At 40.6% G+C, this 25,604-nt stretch overlaps 1 protein-coding gene across 2 annotated transcripts in view; it reads left to right on the forward strand.

Moving 5' to 3' along the window:
* Positions 1–25,604, forward strand: part of SMC5 (structural maintenance of chromosomes 5) — an 89,912-nt gene that overhangs the window by 55,452 nt on the left and 8,856 nt on the right. For both annotated transcript variants that reach the window (XM_026519350.4, XM_026519351.4), the window contains exons 14-18: positions 776–949; positions 1,047–1,216; positions 11,878–12,001; positions 12,355–12,477; positions 25,167–25,292. In XM_026519350.4, the coding sequence (XP_026375135.1) occupies positions 776–949; positions 1,047–1,216; positions 11,878–12,001; positions 12,355–12,477; positions 25,167–25,292 (717 nt within the window). The remainder of the gene's footprint in view (positions 1–775; positions 950–1,046; positions 1,217–11,877; positions 12,002–12,354; positions 12,478–25,166; positions 25,293–25,604) is intronic.

Consider the following 25,604-nt stretch of genomic DNA (forward strand, 5'->3'; position numbering starts at 1 on the left):
TCCCTTCATTCCGAATTATTCAGTAATTTGTGGATGCCAGATTATACCCTGTTAGACTTAAGTGTGCTTAAATATGTCTTATCTCTTCACTTCGACCATAAACTTCTGGATAGATACAAGCCACAAGAGTATTGGTAGTGAAGCTTCAGAGATTGGAAAAAAAAACCTATTATGATAGCCTACTCTTCATTAATATTCAGAAGTACATAATGTTTTTGTCTTCAGAATGTGCTTTAGTTTTTGTTTAAAGAGACAAGCTCTCCAAAAAAATGCAAAAAAAAGAAGGTGGGGGAGGTTTGAGGTCCTTAAAGTGTTTCCATTAAGTAGTCTTCCAAATATACAGGAATTAAATGTGATTATGTATCTGTGAACAGTATAACTGAGGGAAGGTGAGAATAAATGACTTAGTTGAGCTACCACAGATCCGTGTCCTGGCAGCTGGTTCCTGGTATCTCTTCTGTAGATCCAGCAAAACTGCAAAAGTACAACTTGGGAGAGATTTTATAGTCAAGTAGAAGAATAGCCTCCTTTGTTTGGATTTTCTCCCTTCTCTCTTCTTTAGCATTTTCTAAAATAATAACCTGAAGTGTATCAGCCACCTTTTTAGAGATGTTACTGAAGAAGTTTAAAAAAAAAAAAATGAAAGTACATCTGTTTTAATCTTCTAGAATTCACTTGATCTGTATTTTCCAATGCTTCAGTCCTTTTAAAAATATTTTAATTATTATTAGATGTACACTAATATTTGTTTCACATTGCTTGACTTCTGTGACAGGTAATACAAGAAACCCGGTTAAAACAAATGTATACAGCGGAAGAAAAGTATGTGGTGAAAACTTCCTTTTATTCAAATAAAGTTATTTCTAGTAACACATCTCTAAAAGTAGCCCAGTTTCTCACAGTCACTGTGGATCTAGAGCAAAGAAGACACTTAGAAGAACAGCTAAAGGTTGGTTATTTTATTTTGAGTATTAAAAAAGTATTAATTGGATTTGTAATATTTGACTAGAACGGTTTTTAAAATAACAATTTTGAATATTTCATAGGAAATTAATAGAAAATTGCAAGCAGTGGAAGCAGGGTTGATTGCCTTATGTGAGAGAAACAAACATCTGGAACACAAAGACAATGAACTTAGACAAAAGAAGAAGGAGCTTCTTGAAAGGAAAACCAAGAAAAGACAACTGGAACAAAAAATTAGTTCCAAACTAGGAAGGTATCTTTCAGCCTATTTGGGCAGGGGTGTGGGGGGCGGGGCGGTGCAGGGCACTACAAGGATATTATTATGCAGCCCTACCTTGTTTTATTGTACTTTGCAGATACTGCATTTTTTTTTTTAAAGCAAATTGAATGTTTGTGCAGGCCTGTGTCAAGCAAGTCTCTTGGCACCATTTTTCTAATAGCATTTGCTCACTTTCTGCCTCTGTGTCCCATTTTCGTGATTCTCACAGTATGTGTGGGGTGATCAGTGATGAGGACTTTCTGAAAGCTCAGGTAAGGGTTAGCATGTTTTAGACGTAACGCTGTGGCACACTTAATGGACTGCAGTATAGTGTAAGCATGACTGTCAGATGCACTGGGAAACCACACAATTCTTTGGACTCACTTGATTACAGTGGTCTCTAACCAACTCTGCAAGATCTCTGAGGTGTGCCTGGGCCCCGTCATGATGATGCAGTTCCCACAAACATGTTTTATCCAAAGAAAGTTTTAGTCTGTAGGGCAAAAGTTGGTGAATCTTAAGTGTTATTAGCCGTTTTTATCCCTGGACCCCTTTCCGTGCTTAAAAGTTACTGAGGACCTTGAGGAAGTTTTGTTTATATGGTTTTATATCATTGATAGTTACCACATCAGTAATTAAAACTGACAATGTGTAAAATATTTATGAAAAACCACGGTTTTCTAAACAGAATGTGTAGATTTTAGTTGGAAAAGGAAGGAGTACTTTAATTAATAGACTTTTCGGATAATTGTCTATCGTCTTGTTGAATATTGTATCAAAGCCTGCCAAGGTGCGTTTGGTAAAGTTCAGTTGCAGTGTGGAGCCTGAACCAGTGAGGTAGATTACTCTGACACTGAAGTCTGTTGCACTGAAATTGCATGTTTTACCTGCTGAGTTTGTTACATCGTGTGTGGGTCCTTTAGAGAATGCTGGTTCACCAAGCCACATAGGTCTTTCAAATGTTGACACATTTTGTGTAATATAAAAAAAAAAATGATGTTGATTTCCAGTCCCACCAGAAGCATCTTTAAGAATTGGGAAGCTGTCAGGCTCGTAGTGGTAGATACAAATTTTCCAAAATTCTAGTTGGCACATAAACGTTGTTTGTCATTGTTGACAAATATTGGCAGTTATTTTTCTTGAAGTGACAGGCTCACTTTGTTACTTTGGGGGGGTAAAATCTGCCAAGTACTTAAGCCTAAATAACCATAGTTTGTCTTTGTTCTTTCCAATTAAAATGGTATTTCATGAAAAAAGTACCTAGTCTAGCTCCCAACTCAGTCACACAAGGCTTTTCCTTGAGGCAGCCATCGTACTTGGGTATGCACTGTAAGTACTGTGTGCTTTGTATTTCAGCACGCTGATTATTAAGAAGATAGATATATACTCACAGGGAGGTGGTTCAAGATGGCAGCATAGGAAGATACTGAGCTCCCCTCCTCTCACAGACACAGCAAATCAGTAGCTACATATGAAAGCGTTCCCTCTGAAAAAGACCTGAAAACTAAGTCCACAGGTCTTCTGTAACAAAGGATGTCAGGTTCACAGCCAGAAGGGTAGGAACTACAGACACCCCTAGTGTGGTGACCAGCCCTTGGGAAGAATATCACAAATATGGAGTTTTTCCCTGAGGAGCAAGGAGTTTGTGCCCCTTGTCAAGCAACCCCAACCCTTGGGACCTGCACCAGAGAGATGTGTCCCCAAAATGTCTGGCTTTGAAAATCAATGGGGCTTATACATAGGAGAACAATACAGCGGTAGGGAACAGAGATTTTGCTCTTAAAGAGCTCATGCAAAGACTCACCGCAGGACCCTGTGCAAAAGCAACCCTGTAAAAAAGCCTCTGCCCAAGGGGTAGGAGCCTAAGGGGAATTCCTCCTGGGACTCAGCCTCTGGTAGGCGCCACTTTTGCACTCTAACCTGCTAGTGCTAGTGGGTGCATGCCACCCCCAAGTTCCTGCGCCCAGGGGTCTGAAACAATCTTGGCAAACCACTATCCCCAGGGCACTGCATAGACAGCAGTCTGAAACACTCTCCAGTCTTCCTGTGAAAAAGACCTACTTACTGGTCCTGGAACTTCAGCCTCAGGGGCTTCAGGATTACCACACATGGAGAGGCTACGAAATTGTTCTCAGGGCACATGGCCCAGGAGATGCCATCTTTGTACTCTATTGGCCTTGCTAAAGCTCACCAGTGCCTCCCAGAAAGGAGCTCATACACTCATCTGGAGCCCTGATTTTTCCAACGGTTTCCTAGGGGACACTTCCAGGTTGCCTGGTCTGTAGACCAGCAGGGTTTACGGTGCTCCCATAGGACTGTCTATATTGGCACGCCTAAAAAGCTGCTGCCTAAGGGTCCTAGCTTCTTTTCTAGCTTCTCTTCAGCCTGAAACTAGGGATAGACGGAGATCCCTTCCTCTGGAACAGAACACCGGACTTGGCCTTCCCTCAACAACTGGGACCTGTCAAGAGTAAATCAGGCCGCTTAAGGTCTGATTCCCGTGACCACCACTAGCCGGAGGAGGTTGGAACGACAGGGTTCATCTCCAAGAAGCCACTTCAAAACCTGTTGAAGGTGGTTTCCTCTGCTGCTTAGAAACCAACACCGAGCCAAGCAAAATGAAGAAATAAGAGTGTGTTCCAAATGGAAGAACAAGGTACAATATCCGAAAAAGGACTGTTATGAAATAGTGATAATTTACCTAATAAAGAAATCAAAGTAATGGTTATAAAAATGCTCACTGAACTTGAATGAACACAGCGAGAACTTCAATAAAGAGATAGAAAGTGTAAGAAAGTACCAAACAGACTTCACAGAGCTGAAGAATATGGTAACTGAATAAAAAAGTACACCAGAGGGGTTCCAGCAACAGACTAGATGAAGCAGAAGAAAAATCAGTAATGTGGAAGACAGGGTAGTAGGATTCACCCAAGAGCAAAAGAAATTTTTTTTTTTTTTTTTTTGGAGTGCACATGTGTGCGAGCAGGGGTGGGGGCATAGAAAGAGAGGGAGAATCTTAAGCAGGCTCCACACGCAGCGCCAAGCGCAGGGCTCAGTCTCATGACCCTAAGAATCACGACCTGAGCCGAAATCAAAAGGCTGACAACTGAATGAGCCACCCACGTGCCCCGAAAACAGGATTTTAAAAAGTAAAAATAGTTTAAGGGGCCAATGGGACATCAAGCAGAATAACTTTCACATTATAGGAGTCGCAGAAGGAGGAAGAAAAAGGAGCAGAAAACATATTTGAAGAAAAAAATAACCGAACTTCCTTAACCTCAGGAAGGAACACACTTCCAGACCTGGGAAGCCCAGAGACTTCCACATAGGAATAAGAGGAAATCTGTTCTGCAGAAGAGCACTGATTTTTTACTGAAAACAAATCACTGAACAGTCAGACACCAAGGCTGTTTGACACGACTGGAAACCTACATTCCTCAGTAATGAAGAATTTACACAAATAATGTTCGAAGCTTTTGATATTTGTTTTGTTTTTAAACCATCATGACTGATGGAAGCATATTATTCGTGTCTGAGAGACTATAACATCATTACTTCAATATTTACCATTTGATCTTGTGGACCAAAGTATTTTATCCCAGGGAGGGAACATTTCCCTGGTTTAAAAAATACTCTCTAGCCATCTGCTGAAAAGTGACTCATTAACACTTGAATATTTAAAATCAGAATTCTGTCGTCATGTGCTTTGAGGAACGGTAGGCCAAAGGAGTCATGTATGTACCTGTGAATATGGGTAATTTATAGGAAATTTCAAATCAGTGTATCCAGTTCAGCACAGAATGATTTCCAAGGAACTATACAAGGCACCATAGGCCCTAAGATGTTCGAGATTGTATTGTAGCTGCTGTCAGATTAGCTATGCCTTAGTTCATCAAGGATGTGTACTGTTGAAAAGCTTAATGAAGAGTTTTAGACATCTAGACAGTTTAGAACTTTTTTGCTAGGTCACAAGCAATGATAGGACATTTGCCTTTGAAGTTCTGTGAACATCCGGGTATGTTATCATGTGGATGGTCCAGAACATTCTGCAAAAATGTCATGAGCACTTAATGCAATATGGGAAAAGCAGTATGGGAAAATATAATATTACAGGTTCCTGATCAAAGGACCACAGTGGATTTGGCTTCAGACTCATTGTATCATTCATCTTCAGTGGAACTCAAGGCCAGAGTTCGTTGTTCGTACTTACACCATACTAAATTATGCAAAAGTTAGGGCTGAAATATGATGAGTACTTGGCATTGAAGAGTCTCTTCCTGAGACAACTGCTGACAAAGCCAAGATTCTGGGTCTGATAATTATATAGACACAGTCAAGCCTCAAGGAAGCATTGGAAAGGTTTGATCACAGCCCAGCCCCTTCTGCTTCCTTCCAGAGTTCAAGAAAATCATCTCATGCAGCAGTCTCAGACCCTTCCTCAACACCAACAGAGACCCAGCAGATACTTGCACTCCTCCCAGACACTAGATACCAGCTCCCGGAAAGATAACAAAGAAGGGCATTGTTCAGTCTGTTTTTCAGTCATTGATACAGCCAGTGATGTCTCAAGCTCCAAATTTACCAGTTCCTTAAGGCATATCTCAGTTTGTTTTTAGCTCAGTTATGAGCCATGCAGCATCTGAAAGACCAGTTGGGGCAACAGACATGGATGACAGAGGCCAATACTCATCGGCCACAAGAAGAGCTAAGAAAAGTTCAAGAACAACTTCAAATGGTCCATGTTTAAGGGCTGCAGATGTTTTTATGACAATCAAGCCCTGGATTGAATTTTGATTCCATTCAACTTTATTCTGGAAATTCATCTAACATCCAGCAACTTTTACCTATACGTGCTAAGGACCAGGTTGTTCACCCTAACCAAGTGGAATGAATACCGGACACACTGGCAGACTTTACAAAAGTCCATCAAATCAGAGTCAACAGAACGTTCTGAGCTGGCACTGTCAGTAAACACCTCCTTCTAGTCGGACCCAGAGCACTCTTAGAGCCGTACTGTATGCCGCTCTGATGATTTCATAGCTGGAAGCAGGGTCCAGACTCCATCTAGTGTGCCACAAAACAGAACCCAGAGGTAACGACATTCGTTCAGGACCTGGAAGATTTTCTCAAGGTCAGCAACTTGGGATCAGTGATTAAATTAGTAACTGCTCCTGTAGCTTGTGGGGTGGTCCTGGTACTTCGCACTATGCTTCTGGGTCAGTGGGTCTGCCTGCCCCCACTTCTGTTCCACAACCCCAGCGGTGACAGACAGCCCAGTTCCCAGGAAGGGAAGCTTGGGGTAGTTCAGCAACCATCTCAGGCTCAGCTGACCCAACTACTGCAGCAGTGACTTTTACCGACTCGAAGGATTCCTGTGGAGCAACCTTGAAACCAGCTTATCCTCTCTGCTGCTTTTCCACTGCAACAGGGCATTTTCCCTCAATCCCATCACCAGCAACACCAGTTTCAGCAACAGCAGCATCTGAGTCGGCACAGGACTGACAGTTTGACCTGTTCTTCTAAGGTGCAACCACAGTAGGATATACGCCTCCTCTGACCTCAAGGGAGAAAGGGGTTGGCCGTGAAGAGTTGCTCAGAGGATCTGAAGCAAGGACAAGTCCTAGCAATTTCACAAGAAGCAGTATTGAATATTCTAGTTCCTGGAATTAGCAGCGAAAATGTTGCTTAGTGCTGCATGTATACATTAAACACCAGCCAGTGGGAGATGATCATGGGGCCATAGCCAACTCTGACAGTGTTGGACTTTCCCAGCTAGTTTTTGATAGGAAAAAGTGTATTGCCAAATATTAAGCTTAGCTATGAAACATGGTCTCCGGTCAGTCAGACAGGCACCAACAGTATTACTAACCTAGTGGTTCTATACCTGTTTTCAGGTGTTACAGGGCACATCACTGTCACCTCAGGGGTTTGCTTACCATGAAGATAGTCTAGTAGACTCAGTAGGCCCCTTCCCAAGCCCCTCTCCCTTTTCAGAGAATGATGGAATAATAATGTTGTATGGGCACAAATTTTCTATATACAGGTGCTATATGTACTATGGATATGTCTGGATAAAAGAGAAAGCCACAAAAACACAACATACTGTCATCTCAATAGATGCAGAACAAGCACTTGACAAAATACAACATCCATTTTTTATAAAAACTCAACAATGTGGCATAGAGGGGAACATACTTCAATATAATAAAGACCATATATGACAAACCCACAGCTAACCTCATACTCAACAGTGAAAAGCTGAAATACTTTCCTTTAACCTCAGGATGAAGACCAGGATGTGCACTCTCCCCACTTTCATTCAGCATAGTATTAGAACTTAGGGTTTCTGACCAGAGCAATTAGGCAAGAAAGAGAAATAAAAGGCACCTAAATTGGAAAGAAGTAAAACCGGCACTATTTGTGGATGACATGATTTTACATAGAAAACCCTAAATACTCATCAAAAGAAACTTGTAGAACTAATCAACAAATGCAGTTAAGGTGCAGAGTACAAAGTCGGCATGTAAGAATCTGTTGCATTTTCATTTACTAACAACCAATTCAAAGATGAATTAAGAAAACAGTCCAATTTATAAAATTGCACCAAAAAGAAAATGCTTAGGAATAAATTTAATCAAGGAGGTGAAAAGACCTGTATACTGAAAGCTATAACACATCGAGGAAAGAAATTAAGTATGACACAAATAAATGGAAAGATTTTCTGTGAACATGGGTTGGAAGAATTAATATTGTTAAAGTGTCCGTGTTACCCAAAGCAGTCTATAGATTCAGTGGAATTCCTATCCATTTCTGAATTCCAGTGGCATTTTTCAGAATTAGAAGAATCCTAAAAATTTATGGGACTACAAAAGATACCAAATAGAGCAATCTTGAGAAAGAAAAACAGAGCTGAAGGCATCACGCTCCCTGATTTCAGACTATATCACAAAACTGTATGAATCAATACAGGGTATTGACATAAAAACAGACATATAGATCATTGGAACAGAATAGAGAGCCCAGAAATAAACCCATGTATCTATGGTCAATTACTTGTGACAAAAGAAGAATAAACGAAGAAAGGATAGTCTCTTCAATAAATGGTGCTCGAAAAACTGGACAGCCCCATGCAAAGGATTGAAACTGGACCACAAGCTTACACCATACAGAAAAATCAACTCAAAATGGATTAAAGACTAATATAAGACCTGAAATCCTAAAACTAATGGAAGAAAACAGTAAGTTCTTTGACATGGGTGTTGGCAGTAAGTTTTTTGGAACTGACTCCATAGGCCTCGGCAGCAAAAGTGAAAATAAACAAATGAAACTACATCAAACTTTTGAAAGCTTCCGCACAGTAAAGGAGACCATCGCCACACCAAGAAGGCAAGGTATGGAATAGAGAAGATATTTGGAAGTCATGTGTTCGGTAAGGGTTTAATATCTAGAATGTAATGAATTCCTACAACTCAGTAGCAAAAAACCCCACTCTGATTAACAAATGGGCAGAGAATCTGAATAGACGTTTTTTCAAAGACGTACAGATGGTCAACAGGCACCTGAAAAGGTGCTCAATATCACTAATCATCAGGGAAATTTAAAAACCACAGTGAGATTATTCACACCTGTCAAAATGGCCGTTGTCAAAGGACAGGAAATGCCAAATGTTGGCGAGGATGCGGAGAAAAAGGAACCCTTGTGCGCTGTTGGTGCAAATGCAAACTGGGGCAGCCGCTGTGGAACACAGTGTGGAGGTTCCTCAAAACATTAAAAATAGAACTACCACGCGATCCAGTAATTCCACTGCTGGATATTTATTCAAAGAAAATGAAAGCACGGATTTGAAAAGATGTCTGCACACTCCTGTTCATTGCAGCATTATTTACAAGAGCCAAGACATGGAAGCAACCTCAGGGTCCATGGATGGATGAACGGGTAAAGAGGAAGTGAGATACAGACACGTGCACATCTGTGTGCACACGCTGCGATACTACTTAGCCATTAAAAAGAATGAAATCTTTTGTGACAACATGAGCGGAACTTGAGAGTATTATGCTAAGTGCAATAAATCAGAAAATCAAATACCATGTGATTTCACTTCCAGTGCAATCTAAAAAACCAATGAACAAACAAAAACACATAAATACAGAGAACAGTTTGGGGGGGGGTTGGTAAAGGTGATCAAGAGGTACAGACTTCCAGTATAAAATAAAGACTCATGGGAAGGTAATGTATGGCGAGTGCCTGTAGTTAATACTGTATTGCATGTTTGAAAGTTGCTGATAGTAGATCTTAAAAGTTGTCTTTACCAGAAGAAAAACTTTCATAACTATGTATGGTGACAAATATTAACTAGATTTTTGTGGTGATCATTTCAGGATATATACAGATACGAAATCAGTGTTGTACACCTGAAACTAATACAATGTTATGTCAATTATACTTGAAGGAAAAATAACCACCTAAGATTTGCAATTTAATAATTTGTACTGTCATCAAAAAAAGTAATTGAATTTGGCGTTGCTGAAATTTTTGAATACACAGCAGTGCAGAATCTCACGACTCTGAGTACGCTGTGGTACTACTACCTCGATTCGTTCAGGGCGCTAGCATTTTTATTCACCACTGCTTTTAGACCACCAGTGCAGACGTCACTGCCATGAATGGGGCAGTTGAGGTCTTCTTACAACAGTGAAAATAGGTCATGATTCCCCTGAAATGGTTTCAGGAATCCCCACAGGCCTCTCTGAACCACACTTCTAGAAAAACTGACCCAGATATATATCCAGAATAATAGGTGTATTGAATTTGGATTGGTGGGAGAGGAGAGGAGAAGGTACAGGCAGTGAGATCATCAAATCCAGACCATTAGGCTGTGTGTTTTCTCGCCAATTCTGAAAGAGAGTAATAAGGAAGGAGGAGGATATGCTGATTTTCACAGAAGAGAGTGGGCATCTGGGGGTTTATCCCACTCCAACTGTCATCTCCCTTGTTACAATTGGAATTATGTCTGCTTAGCCTTAATGGTCACATATTCCACAGAATTCTATACAAAGATGTGAATAGTCTAAATCTTATCCTAAAGGAAAACTGCTAGCTTACTGTGAGTGCCCAGACAACCATTCTCAGACTGATTATATGTTTTATTGTATTTGCATATTTTGTAGAAACTGGGATATATAAGAGGGGATAAAAGCTAGTAAGGTGTTCATTCTAGCAGAAGGGAACATGGCTTCCAGTTCAGAGGTTTTTCTCATGGCCTATCTCAGACTATTTGTTGTGATCCCTTTTGTTTTCTGTAAAGATTTCGATATTAATGGTTAATGGCATAAACGACTGCTCATTGCCTTCAGTTAAGGTATCTGTTCACCTTGACCTAATGTAGTATGTGTTTTCCTACATCAAATCATACATGAAATGCATTAAGAGAATTTGTTATTTACTGTTTTGGGGGGGGGCAGGGGGAGGGTTGTTTTTTGTTTTTAAGCAAACAGTTGGCCGTTAACTATTAGTGAAAACGTAATAGTGTACCTATAAAAGCAAGATACTATTTCGTCTGGCTGCCTGGAAGGTTTTCATCTCAAAGCCTCTTTTCAGACTTCACCTTTGGCCTCATTCTTATCTTTCATCAACTACAAAACACTTAACCTTTCCTGTTTGACTGTTCTACTGGACCCCCTGTCTAAAACTAAACTCTCTCTTTAATACAGATTTTTGTAGTGAAAGGGCCTTTCATGTCCATCACCAGCCTGCTGTCTCATAGCTGTAGTTAATCATCACTAGTTACAAGACTCCTTTCCTTGAGATTGCCTTTCAACTTTTTCCAGTCTCCTTTCACTTAACCCATTTCACCTCATCTCCCTGGCCTCCCCTACTCTCTCTTCCATGTACTGTTCAGGCCCCTCTCTACAGCATCCGGTGAACTTGTTCATTCTTGTGTGTTACTCTTTCCAAACTGGGTTCTTGCTTTTACCCTGGAGGCAACACGGTGGGGGTGGAAAGAACTTGGGCTGGTGTCAGACACATCTCAACCACCTACTATACATGATCGTAGGTAATGTAACTTCTGATCCTTAGTGTCTTCACCGTGAATAGCAAAGTAGTATTAATTTTTAGGGTTGTATTGTCTTTTCGCTATATATTTTTAATCTGTTAATCAAATCTCCCCAATTAAGCTACTTTAGGTAAGGAACTGTGTGTAAATAACATTAATAACAATGGTTAGTAACTAATACTCATTAATAAGTTAAGGGCCAGGCATTGTACTAAGTGTGTTAAATATTTTACCTTTTTTAAATTTTCATCATAGCCCTCTAGGGGAAGTACTATTATTTTTTCCAATTTAAAGTTCAGAAGAGTAACTTGTCTAGTTATACTGCTCATTAGTGGCAAAGAGGAGATTGACATCCATCTTTCTGACTCCAGATCCTACACCATTACCACCATCATGACTTAAACTGTGCTGGGCACATAATATCTCAACAAATACTGTTTGATCCTGAGTGGTTACATAACAAGATTGTTTAATCTAGAGGCTAGTAGTTTTTATGTCTGAGTATCATTGCTAGAAAAGCCCATCAAATAGCAGGAGACCTAAGGATTTGGGCTTAATCCTTGTGTTAACTGATTTCTCCAACATCATGTGTTTCATACAGTTTAAAGCTGATGGAACAAGATGCTTGCAACCTTGAAGAGGAAGAGCGTAAAGCAAGTACCAAAATCAGAGAAATAAATGTTCAAAAAGCAAAACTTGTTACTGAATTAACAAACTCTGTAAAGGTAAGGCATTTTCTTAATTTTAGTCACTTTTTATAGCAGGTAGATAAGTAGATAGATTTTTTAAAATATCTTGCTAAGATTTTACTATCAATAATTTTAACTTTGACATTTTTCATTATAGGTCAATAAATTGGCTCAAAGTACTCATTGAGCTAAGTTATATTCCAAATGATTCAATTAAACACACAGAAAAACATCTAAAAATTCTCTTGTAAGAAATAGTTATAAAAAGAACTATTTGAAATATCAGTCGCATTAGAAAAATGTTTTTTTCATGGTTTATGAATTTTTAAAAACTATTTTTTTTTCTTGGTTGTAAAACAAATTAAACTTTTAGGGGTTTCTGTTCCTAGATCTGTACTTCTTTGCATATACAAAAAGTTGATTTAATTCTTCAAAATACTACAGTGATCTCTGAGCAGAACAAGTTAGAATCCGATTACATGGCTGCTTCATCACAGCTCCGTGTCTCAGAGGTACAGTCTTTGCTTTTATCTTTTTATGATGAGGTTCCAGCCTCAGACCAGTTTGAAAACCTGTATTGTCACTTGGAATATGCATTGTGTTACATGCTCTCTTGAGGAACCATTCTTTGAAACACTGTACTGTGCATTTTATGTTATGTGATTGCGGGAGGTGTGGCAGTAATTAGAGTACCTCACGTAGTCATGTGACAGGCCGAGTCCCCCACCTGTTCTCCTAACCCGTATGAATCAGAGCGACGCTGTCAGCAGGTAGCAGCTGGTAGCGTGTACTGCACTCTGTACATCCCGTAAACTGCCGATGAGTTACCGTCATCACCGAGCGTGGCCTTAGTGTACAGTTGTGGTGATTTAATCTTCTGTTAATATCGATCTATGAAATGGTAAGTGTTAAAATAGCGTGCAGGGGGTGAAATGTGATGCACTAAAGTTAACGAAAATCCCAAAGAAGAACTGCTAGTGACAGCGGCATAGTTTTTGAGTCTTCCATATCCTTTCCCAAAAATAGAAGAGCAACTAGGATAACAGCCACAAACCCATGGACAACATATACAACAAAGCCAAGTTTCTAAGTACCCTTGCTGGTGTCCTGCAGCATACTCCCCCATACCCGCCCAGCGTTAGCAGCAGACCGTTCAGGGTAAGGGCACAGTCCCCAACAAGCCTGCCTTTCAGTCTCTAGCCCCTCTCCCTGGAAGGCTCAAGAATAAGAATAACCCTATGACTCAGTGCCCCAACCCTCTCATCACACGATTTGTCTTTCTGGCATTGTCTATCCCCCTCTTGAGTCATCTCCTAAGCTTGAACGCAGGGGCAGGCTCATGAGTAACCTATCACTCAGAAAATTCCTAGGGTTATAGAGTCTCCTTCCCAAAAACCAGGGACAAAGGCCTAATTCTTTATTACACAACATGTGTGAACTCCGGAATATCAGTGGGTAAGATTAAGTCAGCAGCAGCAGCATGACTAGCGTGTTGTCACTATGTGGTAAACGGGGAAAGCTCAGAGAACCCAGAAATGAGGTCACCAACAGGTTCTCCTCTCTAAACAAAGGAGGCCCCACTAGGTGTGGAAAGCTCAGCAGATCAGTTTGAGAACAGCTGGAAGTGGGAGGTGCTATAGGCTCTAGAAAGGTCGGATGGTGCAGTGGTGGTCCAAGCCCTGGGAACTCTCAAACCAAACTGAGCTACTTTGCAGAAGCACGCTGCTTATGAGAACTAGAACCACGCGGTAGACTAAAGAGACTGGAAAACTGGCCTTACATGGTTATAAGGCTGACAGTGTAGCTGACACAGCACTAAAAATGGGAGAAGATAGACAACTGAAGTACAATAGAATATACTTCCTGATTGTCCCATAGGTATTATCAGGAAGAGTGGGTGCTTTGGGTCACAGAAATAAGGGAGATTTTCAATATTGTTTGTAGTGGGAAACCACAGACAGTATTCCAAAAGATATAAAGGACATAGGACATTATATAAGGTATTTGTGCAAACTTCCCTAAATACCAAAAGATATGCAAAGAAAAGGAGAGGAAGATAAAACACATCATACCACTGAAGATTAGGTATTTTATTTATATACATGTATGCCACAAAAATAAGTATGACATAAAACAGCAGAACTAAGGCCAAACATCAATCTTGTCATTAAGTATAAAAGGATGTAACTCATCTTCTTAAAAAAGGGATTATTTCCAGGTTCCAATATGGTGCAGAATGTGAGAGATAGGTCTATAAGAAAGAGATTGAGCAAGGTTTAAATAAGAGGACGAAGAGCCCAGGGGGTTTTCTTCAATCACAGAGACCCAGATATCAAAAGTATCTATGTTTATGAAATTATAATGACACTTAAAAAAATAGTCATATTGGTCACCTTTGAAGGATCCTGGAGAACAAGCTCATTTTGAAAAATGGCAAAGAATCTAGCATTTATTCAGAATTTCCTATGTGATATATTACTTAGGATTAGTAAGAGAAGTTCCTCTTTACAGAAGCATTTCAGATCATCAGTATGAGGGAATTACGGTAAGAGTGTCCCTACTTTGCAGCCGCCAGTGAATCAGCGGATCACGTTAGCTGTGCCGTCATAGAAACATAGCCAGACATTCATATGTAGACCCACGAAAAGACAGAACGTGAAATTATTTTGTGAACAAGTTTCAGTCTGGCTAAGCCCCTGGCACAGGGTGTGTCGACATCAGCACTGCCATCATCTTACACTGGAGAGCTCTTAGCGCGGGGGCTGTCCTGTGCATTGGAGAACGTCTAAGCGCAGCATCTCTGGCCTGTACGCGCTAGATGCCAGCAGCATACCCCTCCCCACTCTAGTTGTGACGACATTGCCACATGTGCCCTGGGGGACAAAAGTGCTCCCATGTCAGAACCACTGCTCTAAAACTACCAGTTTCAAGTCTTCAGAATACCCTATTTTATAATTAGATCTCAATTTAGATGAAAAATTGTCATCAGAAATATTTGATCCTGTTTTGAAAAACTTAAAAAAGTAAATTCACGTACCCAAGTTGTTCTCACTAAACATTTTCTAATAGCTGGAGTATTGGTTTTTAATTTTAAATTAATTTAAACTAAACTAAAAATTCAGTTTCTCGGTCCTACTAGCCACATTTTAAGTGCTTAATGGCCACGTAAGACTTGTGCCTACTTTAGTGCAGTACCTAAGAAAAGGAGAAAGGGGAGAGAGAACCTTTAAGTTAAAAAGAACTTAAAAATATATTAGCCAAATATAATGTACGGACATAATTTAGATCCCAGTTTGGACAAAGCAATTGTAAAAAAAAAAATTTCCTAAGAAGTGGAAGTTTGAATACTGACTCGATATTTAATAATATTAGCATTTATTGTCAATATCTTTAGGTTTGAGAATGTGGTTATGGATTTTTCTGAGTCAGAAATACATTGTTATAATATTTATGAAGGAAATAGAATGTCTGGAATTTCTTCAAAATCCTCCAGGGAAGAAGGGAGTCTAGATAGAGTATACAGGACACTATCCTGGTCATGAGTTTAGGTTTGTTGAAGCGGGGTGACAGGTACATGAAGGCTTACTATATATACTGTTCTCTCGCCTTTCATGTGTGTTTGCAATTTTCCATAATAAAACATAAAAAGCTTCTGTTCTCAGCCATGATGAAATAATAGGGGCCATATGTGCCCTCTAAAAGATGGGACAAATAAATGAAACAGTGTTTTTCAGACTTTAGATAACAGGCGGCACAGGACAGTGATTTTTGAGGGAAGGGAAAACAGTGCAAGGTGATCCCTGTGATAGCCGTAGCTTACGGCCAGGAGAGTTTCCAGCCACAATGTAGGGAAGAGGAAGCCAGTAGGAAATAGAGCATAGCACTGCGGATCTCACAAACGGTAAAAGGGCATTAGGGGAATGGTGAACAACTTTCTGGCAGTAAATTTGACAATTTAGAAGAAATGAGCAAACTCTTGAAAAGCCCCGAAAGTCCCTGAAGGAAGAACTAATTAGAATAGCCCTTTATTTACTAAAGAAATTAAATTTGTATTTAAAAACCTTCCCACAAGGAAAACCAGCCGAGACTTCACTGGTGAATTCCAAGCACAAAAAGGAAGAATTACTAGCAGTTCTACCTAGGGTCTTCAAAAGGTGAAGAGGGTCTGGGAATACTTCTTGACACATTGTATGAGGCTAGCATTCTCCAATATCAAAACCAGACCAAACTACAGACCAGTATCTTTCATGAACCATAAATGCAAAAATTCTTTTAAAAAGTTAGCAAATGAAGGGTGCCTGGGTGGTGCAGTTGGTTAAGCATCTGCCTTCAGTTCAGGTCATGATCCCAGGACCCTGGGATCAAGCCCCACGTCGATTTATTTTTTTATTTTTTATAATAATTTTTTATTACGTTATGTCACCATACAGTATATCCTTAGTTTTTGATGTAGTGTTCCATGATTCATTATTTGTGTATAACACCCAGTGCACCATGCAATATGTGCCCTCCTTACTACCCATCACCACCCACATCGATTTAAAGATTTAAAAATAAAAAGTTAGCAAATGAAATCCAACAGTATACAAAAGAGTAATAATACATCCGAACCAAGTGAGTTTGTCCCGGAAGTCCAAGGTTGATCTAACGTTTGAAAATTCATCTGTATAATCTATCATGTGAACAACTAGAGAAAAACCAGATGATCATCTAAGTACATACAGAGAAAATGTTTGCCAAAGTCTAGCATCCTTTTGTGATAAAGACTTTGTGTATTGAGGAATAGAAGGGAATTTTTTCCATCTGATAAAGAGCATTTACCCAAAACCATTAGCTCATATCATCCTCATTGATGAAGGAATGGCAGCTTTCCCCTAATGATTGGAAACAAGGAAAATACTCACTAATCAGTTCTGTCCCACATTGTACTGGAGGACCGAGCCAGTGCAGTAAGGAAAAAACAAAGACTTGTCTATTTCAGACAAACATAGGTCTGTGGAAAATCTTAAGGAATCAGTGCTATCAGTGCACTTAGCAAGGTTGCAGGATACAAGTTCAGTACAGACATTCAAATCAGATGTGGCTCGCATCTAGTAACAGCCAACAATTAGAAATTGAAGTTTAAAAATACTGTGTGGGGCACCTGGGTGACTCAGTTGGTTAAGCATCAGACTTGATCTCAGCTCAGGTCTCAGCTCCGGGTCTTTTTTGTTTGTTTTTTAAAGATTTTGTTTATGTATTTGAGAGAGAGAAAGAGCACGGGTGCACAAGCTGGGGGAGAAGCAGGCAGAGGGAGAAGCAGACTCCCCACTGAGCAGGGAGCCCAATGTGGGGCTCCATCCCAGGACCCCAGGATCATGACCTGAGCTAAAGGTGGACACTTAACCAACTGAGCCACCCAGGTGCCCCTTAGCTTGGGGTCTTGAGTGCAAGCCCTGCGTTGGCTCCATGCTGGTTGAGGAGCCTACTTAAAAAACTGTGTACAATAGCATCAAAAATACGATGCTTAGGGATATATTTACAAGCCCTGTGTGTGCTGAAAACTACAAAATTTTGCTAAAATGTAAATAAGACTTATGTAAATGGAGGGAATGATTATGTTTATGGATCAAAGGTCAGTTCTCTCCCAAATATATAGATTCAATAAAATTCCCAGCAGGGTCTTTAGAAGTTGACAAGCTTATTCGAAAATGCAGTAGACTTAGAAGAACTTGAAAAAGAACAAGTTTGATGACTCACCTTTCCTAATTTTAAGTCTTATTATAAAGCTGTAATAATGAAGACATCATTATATTGGTATAAAAATAGACATATATGGCTCAGTGGAACAGAATAGGGAAACCAGAAATAGATTCACACATATATAGTCAGTTGTTTTTGGCACAGATAACGGAGGCAGTTCAGTGGGGAAAGAATAGTCTGACAAATAGTGCTAGAACAATTGAATAGTCATGTACAAAGAAAAATAGCCACAACCCCTACCTTGTACCATATATAAATGGGTCATAGACTTAAATGTAAGAACTAAAGCTAAAAGCTTCTTGAAGGAAAGAAAAATTCTTGGTGATCTTGGTTTTGGGAAAACTGAATGGAACACAAAAAGCACGAACTATGAGGCAAAAGGAATCAGAAGTTTTACTTCAGCAAAATTAACTTCCTTTTCAATAGATGCTGTTAAGAAAAGGCAGGCTACAAACTGGCGGGGAGCATATATCTGCAACATGTAACACCTGACAAAGCACTTGTATCACGATGAAGGGCTGTTACTGGGGACCATATCGAGCCTCACGTCTGCTTATATTAAATCCCTGCAAGCTCCTAGTTTTTGCATTTTCAAAGGAGTTTAAAAAAAAATGACATTCTGTATGGGGCCATCAACACCTGAAATACTACACCTACTGGCCCTGTGTAGAAAAAGTTTGCCGGCCCTGAAGGATACTATCAAAAGAACTCTTCTACAACCATCGATACAAAGACGACACACAGCCCAGTCAGAAAATGGGCAAAAGATTTTAACGTGGTCTTCACTAAAGGAAATATACAGACAGCAAATGAGCACATGAAAAGATACTGAACTTCAGTAGTAGGCAGTGTGAGTCCTAGGAGCTGCCGCGGCAGACCCGCTGGAGTGACAGGCTCCGTACGGAGGCGTTGGCGCGGAGTAGAGCCCTGGGACTCGCGCACACGCCCGTAGAGACTGCAAGTGCGTAGCCGCTTTGGAAAACCATCGGAGAGATTCTTAAATGCTAAAAATACACCTGCCATAGGATCCAGCCATTCCTCTCCTAGTATTTACCCAAAAGAAGGAAAAGCATATGTCCCTGAAAGACGTACAGGAATGTGTGGCAGGTTTGTCATAGTTAAAAACCGGAAACAAATGTCCAGCAGCGGTGAGATCACAAGTTACAGTATATCCTCACAACAAGTATTACTCGGTTGTGTGCTGAGATACACAGCATGATGGATCCTAATTATGCTGAGTGAAAGGAGCCACATCAAAAATACTCTGCCTCCATTTCTGTGAAATTCTACAGAAGGTAGAATGCCCCGTGAGAGAAGTCAATCAGCGGCTGCCTGGGACGGACACAGCGGGTAGATTACTGAGGGGCACAGAGCGTTGAAAGGGACAGATACATTGAGGGTGATGGTTTCGCCGTCGGATAGATTGATCAGAATCCACCAAGTTGTACACTTGACATGCAGCTTATTCACCAGTTACACGTCAAGGCTGAAAAAAACTGTTTGTCATTAGTTTCACTAAAGTCTTTCTTCCAATATTTCCTAGTATGAAATACTAAAGATATACCAGAGTAGGAGTAATAGAACCTCCACGTGCCCCTTCCCCTGACAAATGTAACACTTTGCCATATTTGCTGCAGATTTTGTAAAGCTTGTCCTGTATTTGAAGTCCCCTTGCACCTTGCTCATCCGCTCTTCTCCCTTCCCGGAGTCTGCTACGCTCCGGTGGGGTCCGTACATGGTTCATGTTACACCAGACTTTTCAGAAACATTCCTGTTGCTTAATAGTGAACTGTAGTCGTATCTTTTAATGGAAACAGCCCTGATAGGTTTTAGGAAATGGAGGACCTCACAGAGGAGTGGGAACATTATTCTGAAGTCAGCCTCTTCACACTCGGCTTCTAGAAGAAGTGTACAGCTAGAAAAAATGGGAAGAAACAAGATTTTGCTAGCTGATAAGCATCTTAGAGTAGTAGGCAAGCACAAACCCGCCTCGCGAGAAGGAGCTGAAGATGAGGCTTGATATGCTAGGATTGGCTAGTTCACTTAGCCAAAGCCAGAGGCTTGGAAGATGGGAAAGTCCTTCCCTCACCCCTACCGTCCAAAACAAAGGAGAGGAAGGCAGCAGGAGTAGCCATAGTCATTCTGAACATGGTGAAGGGATCCAGCAAAAAACAAAAACAGAACAAAAAACAAAAACCAAAGGTAGTACCCAAATGGAGGGTGGGGGCAGCTGTGGGGGCTGGATATGGAGCTAGCTACCCAAGCAGCCTCATCTGTGTTTATTTCATGGGGTGTGACCGAAGTCCTCTGCGCATCATATTTTCTGTTGGTAGGTAATCGTAGAGCCCATGCTACGGTTTGTCACCCAGTGAGCCTGTGAGCCCGGCTGTTCAGTATAGGAAGCGGTATTACAGAAGTTGACCCGTTGTGCCCATACTGTATGGAGTGAGTCTAGTCACAAAATACAGTGTTGGATCCTGTGTGTGAAGTTTTATTTTTGAATTACACGTTAATGATCTTGAGAAGACTATAGGGTGGTGTCATGTTTACACAAGTATCACGAACTCATGGCGGCTTGGGGGTAAATCTCCCAACTTCAGCGCACTCTTGACATGGGGCTGCTCTTCAGCCTTTGTTCACGTGGACGTACTACGATTTCGTGTCCACAGACATAATCTCTGTGATCTGTTTCGGGAGTAGCCCAGGAATATTAATATTTGGAGCAGAGTACACTACTCTAGAGAGGAGCAGAGTTTCTTGGGAGGAGGGTTTGTTTTCAGTTTTTCAGTCACTAATTTTTTTTTTTATAAAGACGGCCACCTTACACTGTCCAAAGAAGTAACCTCTGGTTAGCTGCTTGTCCCTTTAGATTTGGTTCCTGGAAGTAGCCACTCTGTTCCCAGCCTCTTCCCCACTCACAGACACATGCAGGCGCACAGCCCTTGACAGGTTTTTCCATCCTGCTCTGACTGGATACCACCCGAACTTACTGTGCATTTCCTCAGCAGTATTTTGTACCATTCTGTTTCTCTTATACATCCCCTCTGGAAGGTTCTTTCATTTCCTGGACTGTGCACTCAGTAAGTGTTGCTGACTGACCACGGTCTCTAACCACACTTGAGGAATAAGGAAGATTGAGTGAAAGAATACGTAGAATCTGTCATTGTTCACTTTCCCTTCTACTTACTCTTCTTCTGTTTGCTGTCCTGTACCCACAGATGCTCTTAACTATTCTTGCTGTCCTATGTCATTCGAAACAAGGGGAAAACGGTGGGGTTTTTTCCTACTCGTCCCTTTGAACACATGGCAGGCTGCGCTAAGGAGCCATTACTACCACTTCCCGTTTTGTCCTTGACGCTGACCATGAAAACAAGTTCTCAAAAGAAGATGGACAAGTTTTAGTAGGGGTCGTATCCATGAGGGAACTTAAGGGATGGCTGAGCACCGTGGGGTTTGATACGTCCTCAGACTGCTGGACGGCCAAGAGGGCAGCAGGCTTCCAGGCCTATAGAAGGTCCTCCGAGAAAGACAGTGGTTGGGAGCGTCGGTTCGCTAATTGTGTCTGGAGTATCTGGAGGACCAGGTAGCGCGTGGACTGCGTGTAAGTCTGCATATGAAGGTGGATGCAGAGGGATGGACCTGTTACTTGGTTGAGGTTTTGGTTTCGTGTTTTTGTGTTTGGGGGGGGATTTGTGTTTCTGTGTGTGTTTTGTTTTGTTTTAAGCTGGGCACTGCTTTCCTAACCCCACTCCATGTCTCTTATTTATTTTCAGTCATAGGTATTTTAATACCTATCTGCCCTGCAGGGGTATTGTGATAATTCCATTTAATATATATTAGGGTGCTTAGTACACTGCCTAGCATGAAACCAGGGTTTCCTTAAAAAGTATAGGTTTGTGTCAGAATTAATATTATAAGAATTAGAAATTGTTTAATGTGTTTATCTTCACGCTGAATTTAGAAATTCCTTGCTTTTATCTAATGTTCTCTTCTCGGGCTACCTGCTTACCTCTGTCCTGCAACACAATTTCAGGAGACTTTTGTTTATTTAAGGGAGATAGATTTGGGGAGAGAAGGGGTCATTTAACAAATAGTATTATTGCTATTACTTAATTGCTTACAATTAGAATTCGTAATCTTGTATAGTAAAAAGACCACTATCTTTTTCAATTTCAAATTTGACATTAAAATTTCAAGTTGACGTTAAAAGATTACTTTTCATATTTCTAAAATATGTATTCTGTATGATATGTACTAAATCTTATAGTTAACATTTGAATTTGAAATCCATTAAATTGGTATGAAATTTGAGCCTTATATTTGTATTACGGGAAAATTGAGGAATTAATGTTTTTATTTACAACTAGTGTTTTAGTAAAAGTTTATGCTCCTTAGAGCTCACATTCCTTTCATACAGAAAATCGTTTTCATTTGGACTCTAGTTGTTAAATAGAATATTTACTGTGTTAATTTTAGGTGCAACATGCTATTTATATTTAGTAAGAAATTATGTGAGCAATTCTGATATGTTCCACTAGAGGGCCCTCTTAGAGAAGCTTTTCCATGTTCAATGTCAATATACACCTTTCAGGACCATTGAAGTTCTCAGAATTTCCAAGAAAAGAGGATACTTATTCTTTCAGAATATGTACCCACATATTCTTTGAGTCCTTTCTGAGATGTTGGGGGGCCATAGTTGGTAAATCTGCCTCTTTCTGTCCTTAGGTCTCCCACAGATGAAAAGTTTCTGTTATCCATTAACTGTTACAGACTAGACTGTAAGCAGAATTATTAATAAAGCCTTTATGGTTAGCTCTCTTTCTGCTCCTTACCTACCCTCCCCACCCCGGGGAAGAAAAAATTCAGTAAGAATTATGGTTTGGGGGGGGGGTGGCAGGCACTGTATGAAGAGTTATGTCACAAACATGTACATACAGAAAGAACCGCTTTCTCTGATAAAGATTTAATGAGACCTCTGCCACTTACCAGAAGGCAGCTGTTGAAGGAGGTTTTGTCCTCCCAAGGCCAGAGGCCCACATGTTCACCTCCGGTATTTCTTTGCCATGATGTTCTGGTGCTTTGTTTTGGCAAGGCCCCGAGGAGTCTGACAGAGTGAGAGGTTTCTCTCTGGCCCATGTTGACAGCTGCCTCGGTGTGACAGGGAGTCTGTAACATTTTCCTTTATTTGTGTCAGGTTTAGAGAACTGTAATGGCAGTGATTAGTGTCAGGCTGGCTTTGTATTTTCGGTTCAGTCCAGTATGTGTTCCTTTTTCCCTAACTTTTGTCTTGGTTGAGCTTATTTGCTAATGAAACTTTATGCATGAAAATCACCTGAGGACCTTGTTAATAATACACGTGTCCAGGTCTCTGCCCTAAGAGATCTTAATCCGTACATCTGCCATGTGGCGGGGCTTCAGGGCTGTTTTAATAGTCTTCACTGTCTCCCTCGCACACCGCTCTTTGTGTGCAGACCAAAGCTTGAGGTTTCGTGGAAAGAGCAAGCTAGACCTGTTCTCTTAAGAACCTGTTCACTTGGTATTTTCATAACCTTGAGCAAGTTTTTTAATATCTCTGAGCCATGTGTAAAAAAGATAATACATTTCCCTAAGATTATAGTGAGGATTAGATTAATTAACATACAAGATAGTGGTTATAACAAGCCTGGCCCGCAGAAGGCATTCCACAATGTCCTCCTCCCTACACATGAAACTTATCATCTGGCTCTTGCCTACCTTATTACTCTGACTTTGTACAATCTCACCTCTCCTCCAGCTATGGCAGATTTCTTGTTCCCTAAGTAAGCCTCGAAGGAGGCTTCCCTGCCTTGACATTTGTAATCAGCTATCGTGGGAATGGGCTCTGCTACTTCCTTTTTTTTCTTTTTTTCTTTTTCTTTTTAAGATTTTATTTATTTGTCAGAGAGAGAGAAAGAGCACAAGCAGGGAGATTAGCAGGCAGAGGGAGAAGCAGGCTCCTGCTGAGCAAGGAGCCTGATATGGGGCTCGATCCCAGGACCCTGGGATCATGACCTGAGCCAAAGGCAGACACTTAACCAACTGAGCCACCGAGGCATCCCTACTTGCTCTTTTCCTGTCAGCTTCTGTGACCCCTCTGGCCTGCCTTCCTGTACCCGCCACCCCCTGCCCTCACCCCCTCATGCTGTCTTTGCTTTCCTCTGTCCAGCCCTCTCTGAGGGGCATGGTGCGATAATGAAAAGAGCATGAGTTCTAGAAGCAGGCATGGATGTGAATCCTGACAGCCTGCGACTAAGTGTGTGAGCTTGGACGAGGTGCTTTAATTCTTTTTTTAATGTGCAAAAGGGGGAATAATATCATTGTACGGTATTGTGAGAAATAAGGGAATCATGTGTGAAGCACACAGCACATAAGCTTTCAATAAATAGTAGAGCTGTTTCTTTAATGATAATAATTTTGTGTGTCTTTCTCCTTTTTCACCTTTCTGTGTTCAGTGCATAATAAAATACTGACATTTAATGGATTCTCAGTAATTATCTGGTGAAGGAATGAATGGGTCCATGAATAAATGATAACTATACATGAAAGGCACTTGGACAACTACCAACCACTATTTAAAGGTTCTCTTTGCATTCAAGTGCTGAGTTTTCAGATAGGAAGTCTACGTACTGTGTATTTCAAATTATATTAGAGTATAATTATATATAGCTAAGTTAAACTGTGTCAGAAGAAAGCAGATTTAAATTTCAGAGCTCAAGGGGCACCTGGGTGGCTCAGTCGGTTAAGCATCTGCCTTCGGCTCAGGTCATGATCCCAGGGTCCTGGGATCGAGCCCTGTTTAAGCCTCCCTGCTCGTGGGGAGTCTGCTTCTGCCTCTCCCTCTGTGTGTGTGCGCTCTCTCTCTCAAAGAAATAAATAAATCTTAAATAAATTTCAGAGGTCTTAAGCATTAATGTAATATGATATGCTGATATATTTTAAAGTTTAAGTTTAAATTTAATCTTATATCTGTCATGGTTTTTGAGGTACGGCTTGTAGATGATTTGCTTCTTGAAATTCAATTGTTAATATACAGGCTTACCTCATTCTATTGCTCTTTACTTTCCTACACTTGAGATATGGTATAATATTTCATTATTATATCTGTTCTGGTGACCTGTGATCAGTGAGTGGTTTTGGTGAAAGCTCACATGGTGGTGGGTAGCATTTTTTAGCAATAAAGTATTTTTTAAGTATGTACGTTGTTTTTGTTTTTAACATAATGCCGTTGCATACTTACTAGACTACAGTATAGTAAACGTAACTCTTATACACACTAGGAAACTAAAACATTCATCTGACTTTATTGTGATGGTCACTTTATTGAGATGCTCTGGGACTCAGTCCACATGTCCCCAAAGTACACCTGTAATGTGGTTGTTTAATCAGTCCTCTGACATAACAGTAACCTACAAATTGTCTAAAATTCTTTTTCTTGCAACAGCAACATTTCATCGAGCTGGATGAAAGTCGACAGAGATTACTGCAGAAATGCAAGGAGCTGATGAAGAGAGCTAGGCAAGTATGTAACCTGGGTGCAGAGCAGACAGTTCCTCAAGAATACCAGACAGTAAGTATAACAAGTGTAATAAGGCTGCGAGGTCCCACGCCGCGCACGTGCTTTGTCAGCTTCGAGTGTGTTAGGCGTTGTAATGGGCCGTCAGAAACATAATGTGCTGTGAGAAATATGGGATCCCCTCCATTTTTAAACTGAGTATGTATGTAAAGTAATTGTGCTTAGTGGATTTTCTTTACTATATTCAAACTTGGGCATCCATCAGTCTTGGCTTAGTCCTAAAGTTATTAATTAAAGCTCGGACAGCCCCTTAACAGTTATCAGTTCTAGAACATTCATTCTTCCAATAAAAGGGTTTTTTCTCCA

This window comes from Ursus arctos, unplaced genomic scaffold (assembly GCF_023065955.2).
Source record: "Ursus arctos isolate Adak ecotype North America unplaced genomic scaffold, UrsArc2.0 scaffold_33, whole genome shotgun sequence".
Taxonomy (NCBI): Eukaryota; Metazoa; Chordata; class Mammalia; order Carnivora; family Ursidae; genus Ursus; species Ursus arctos.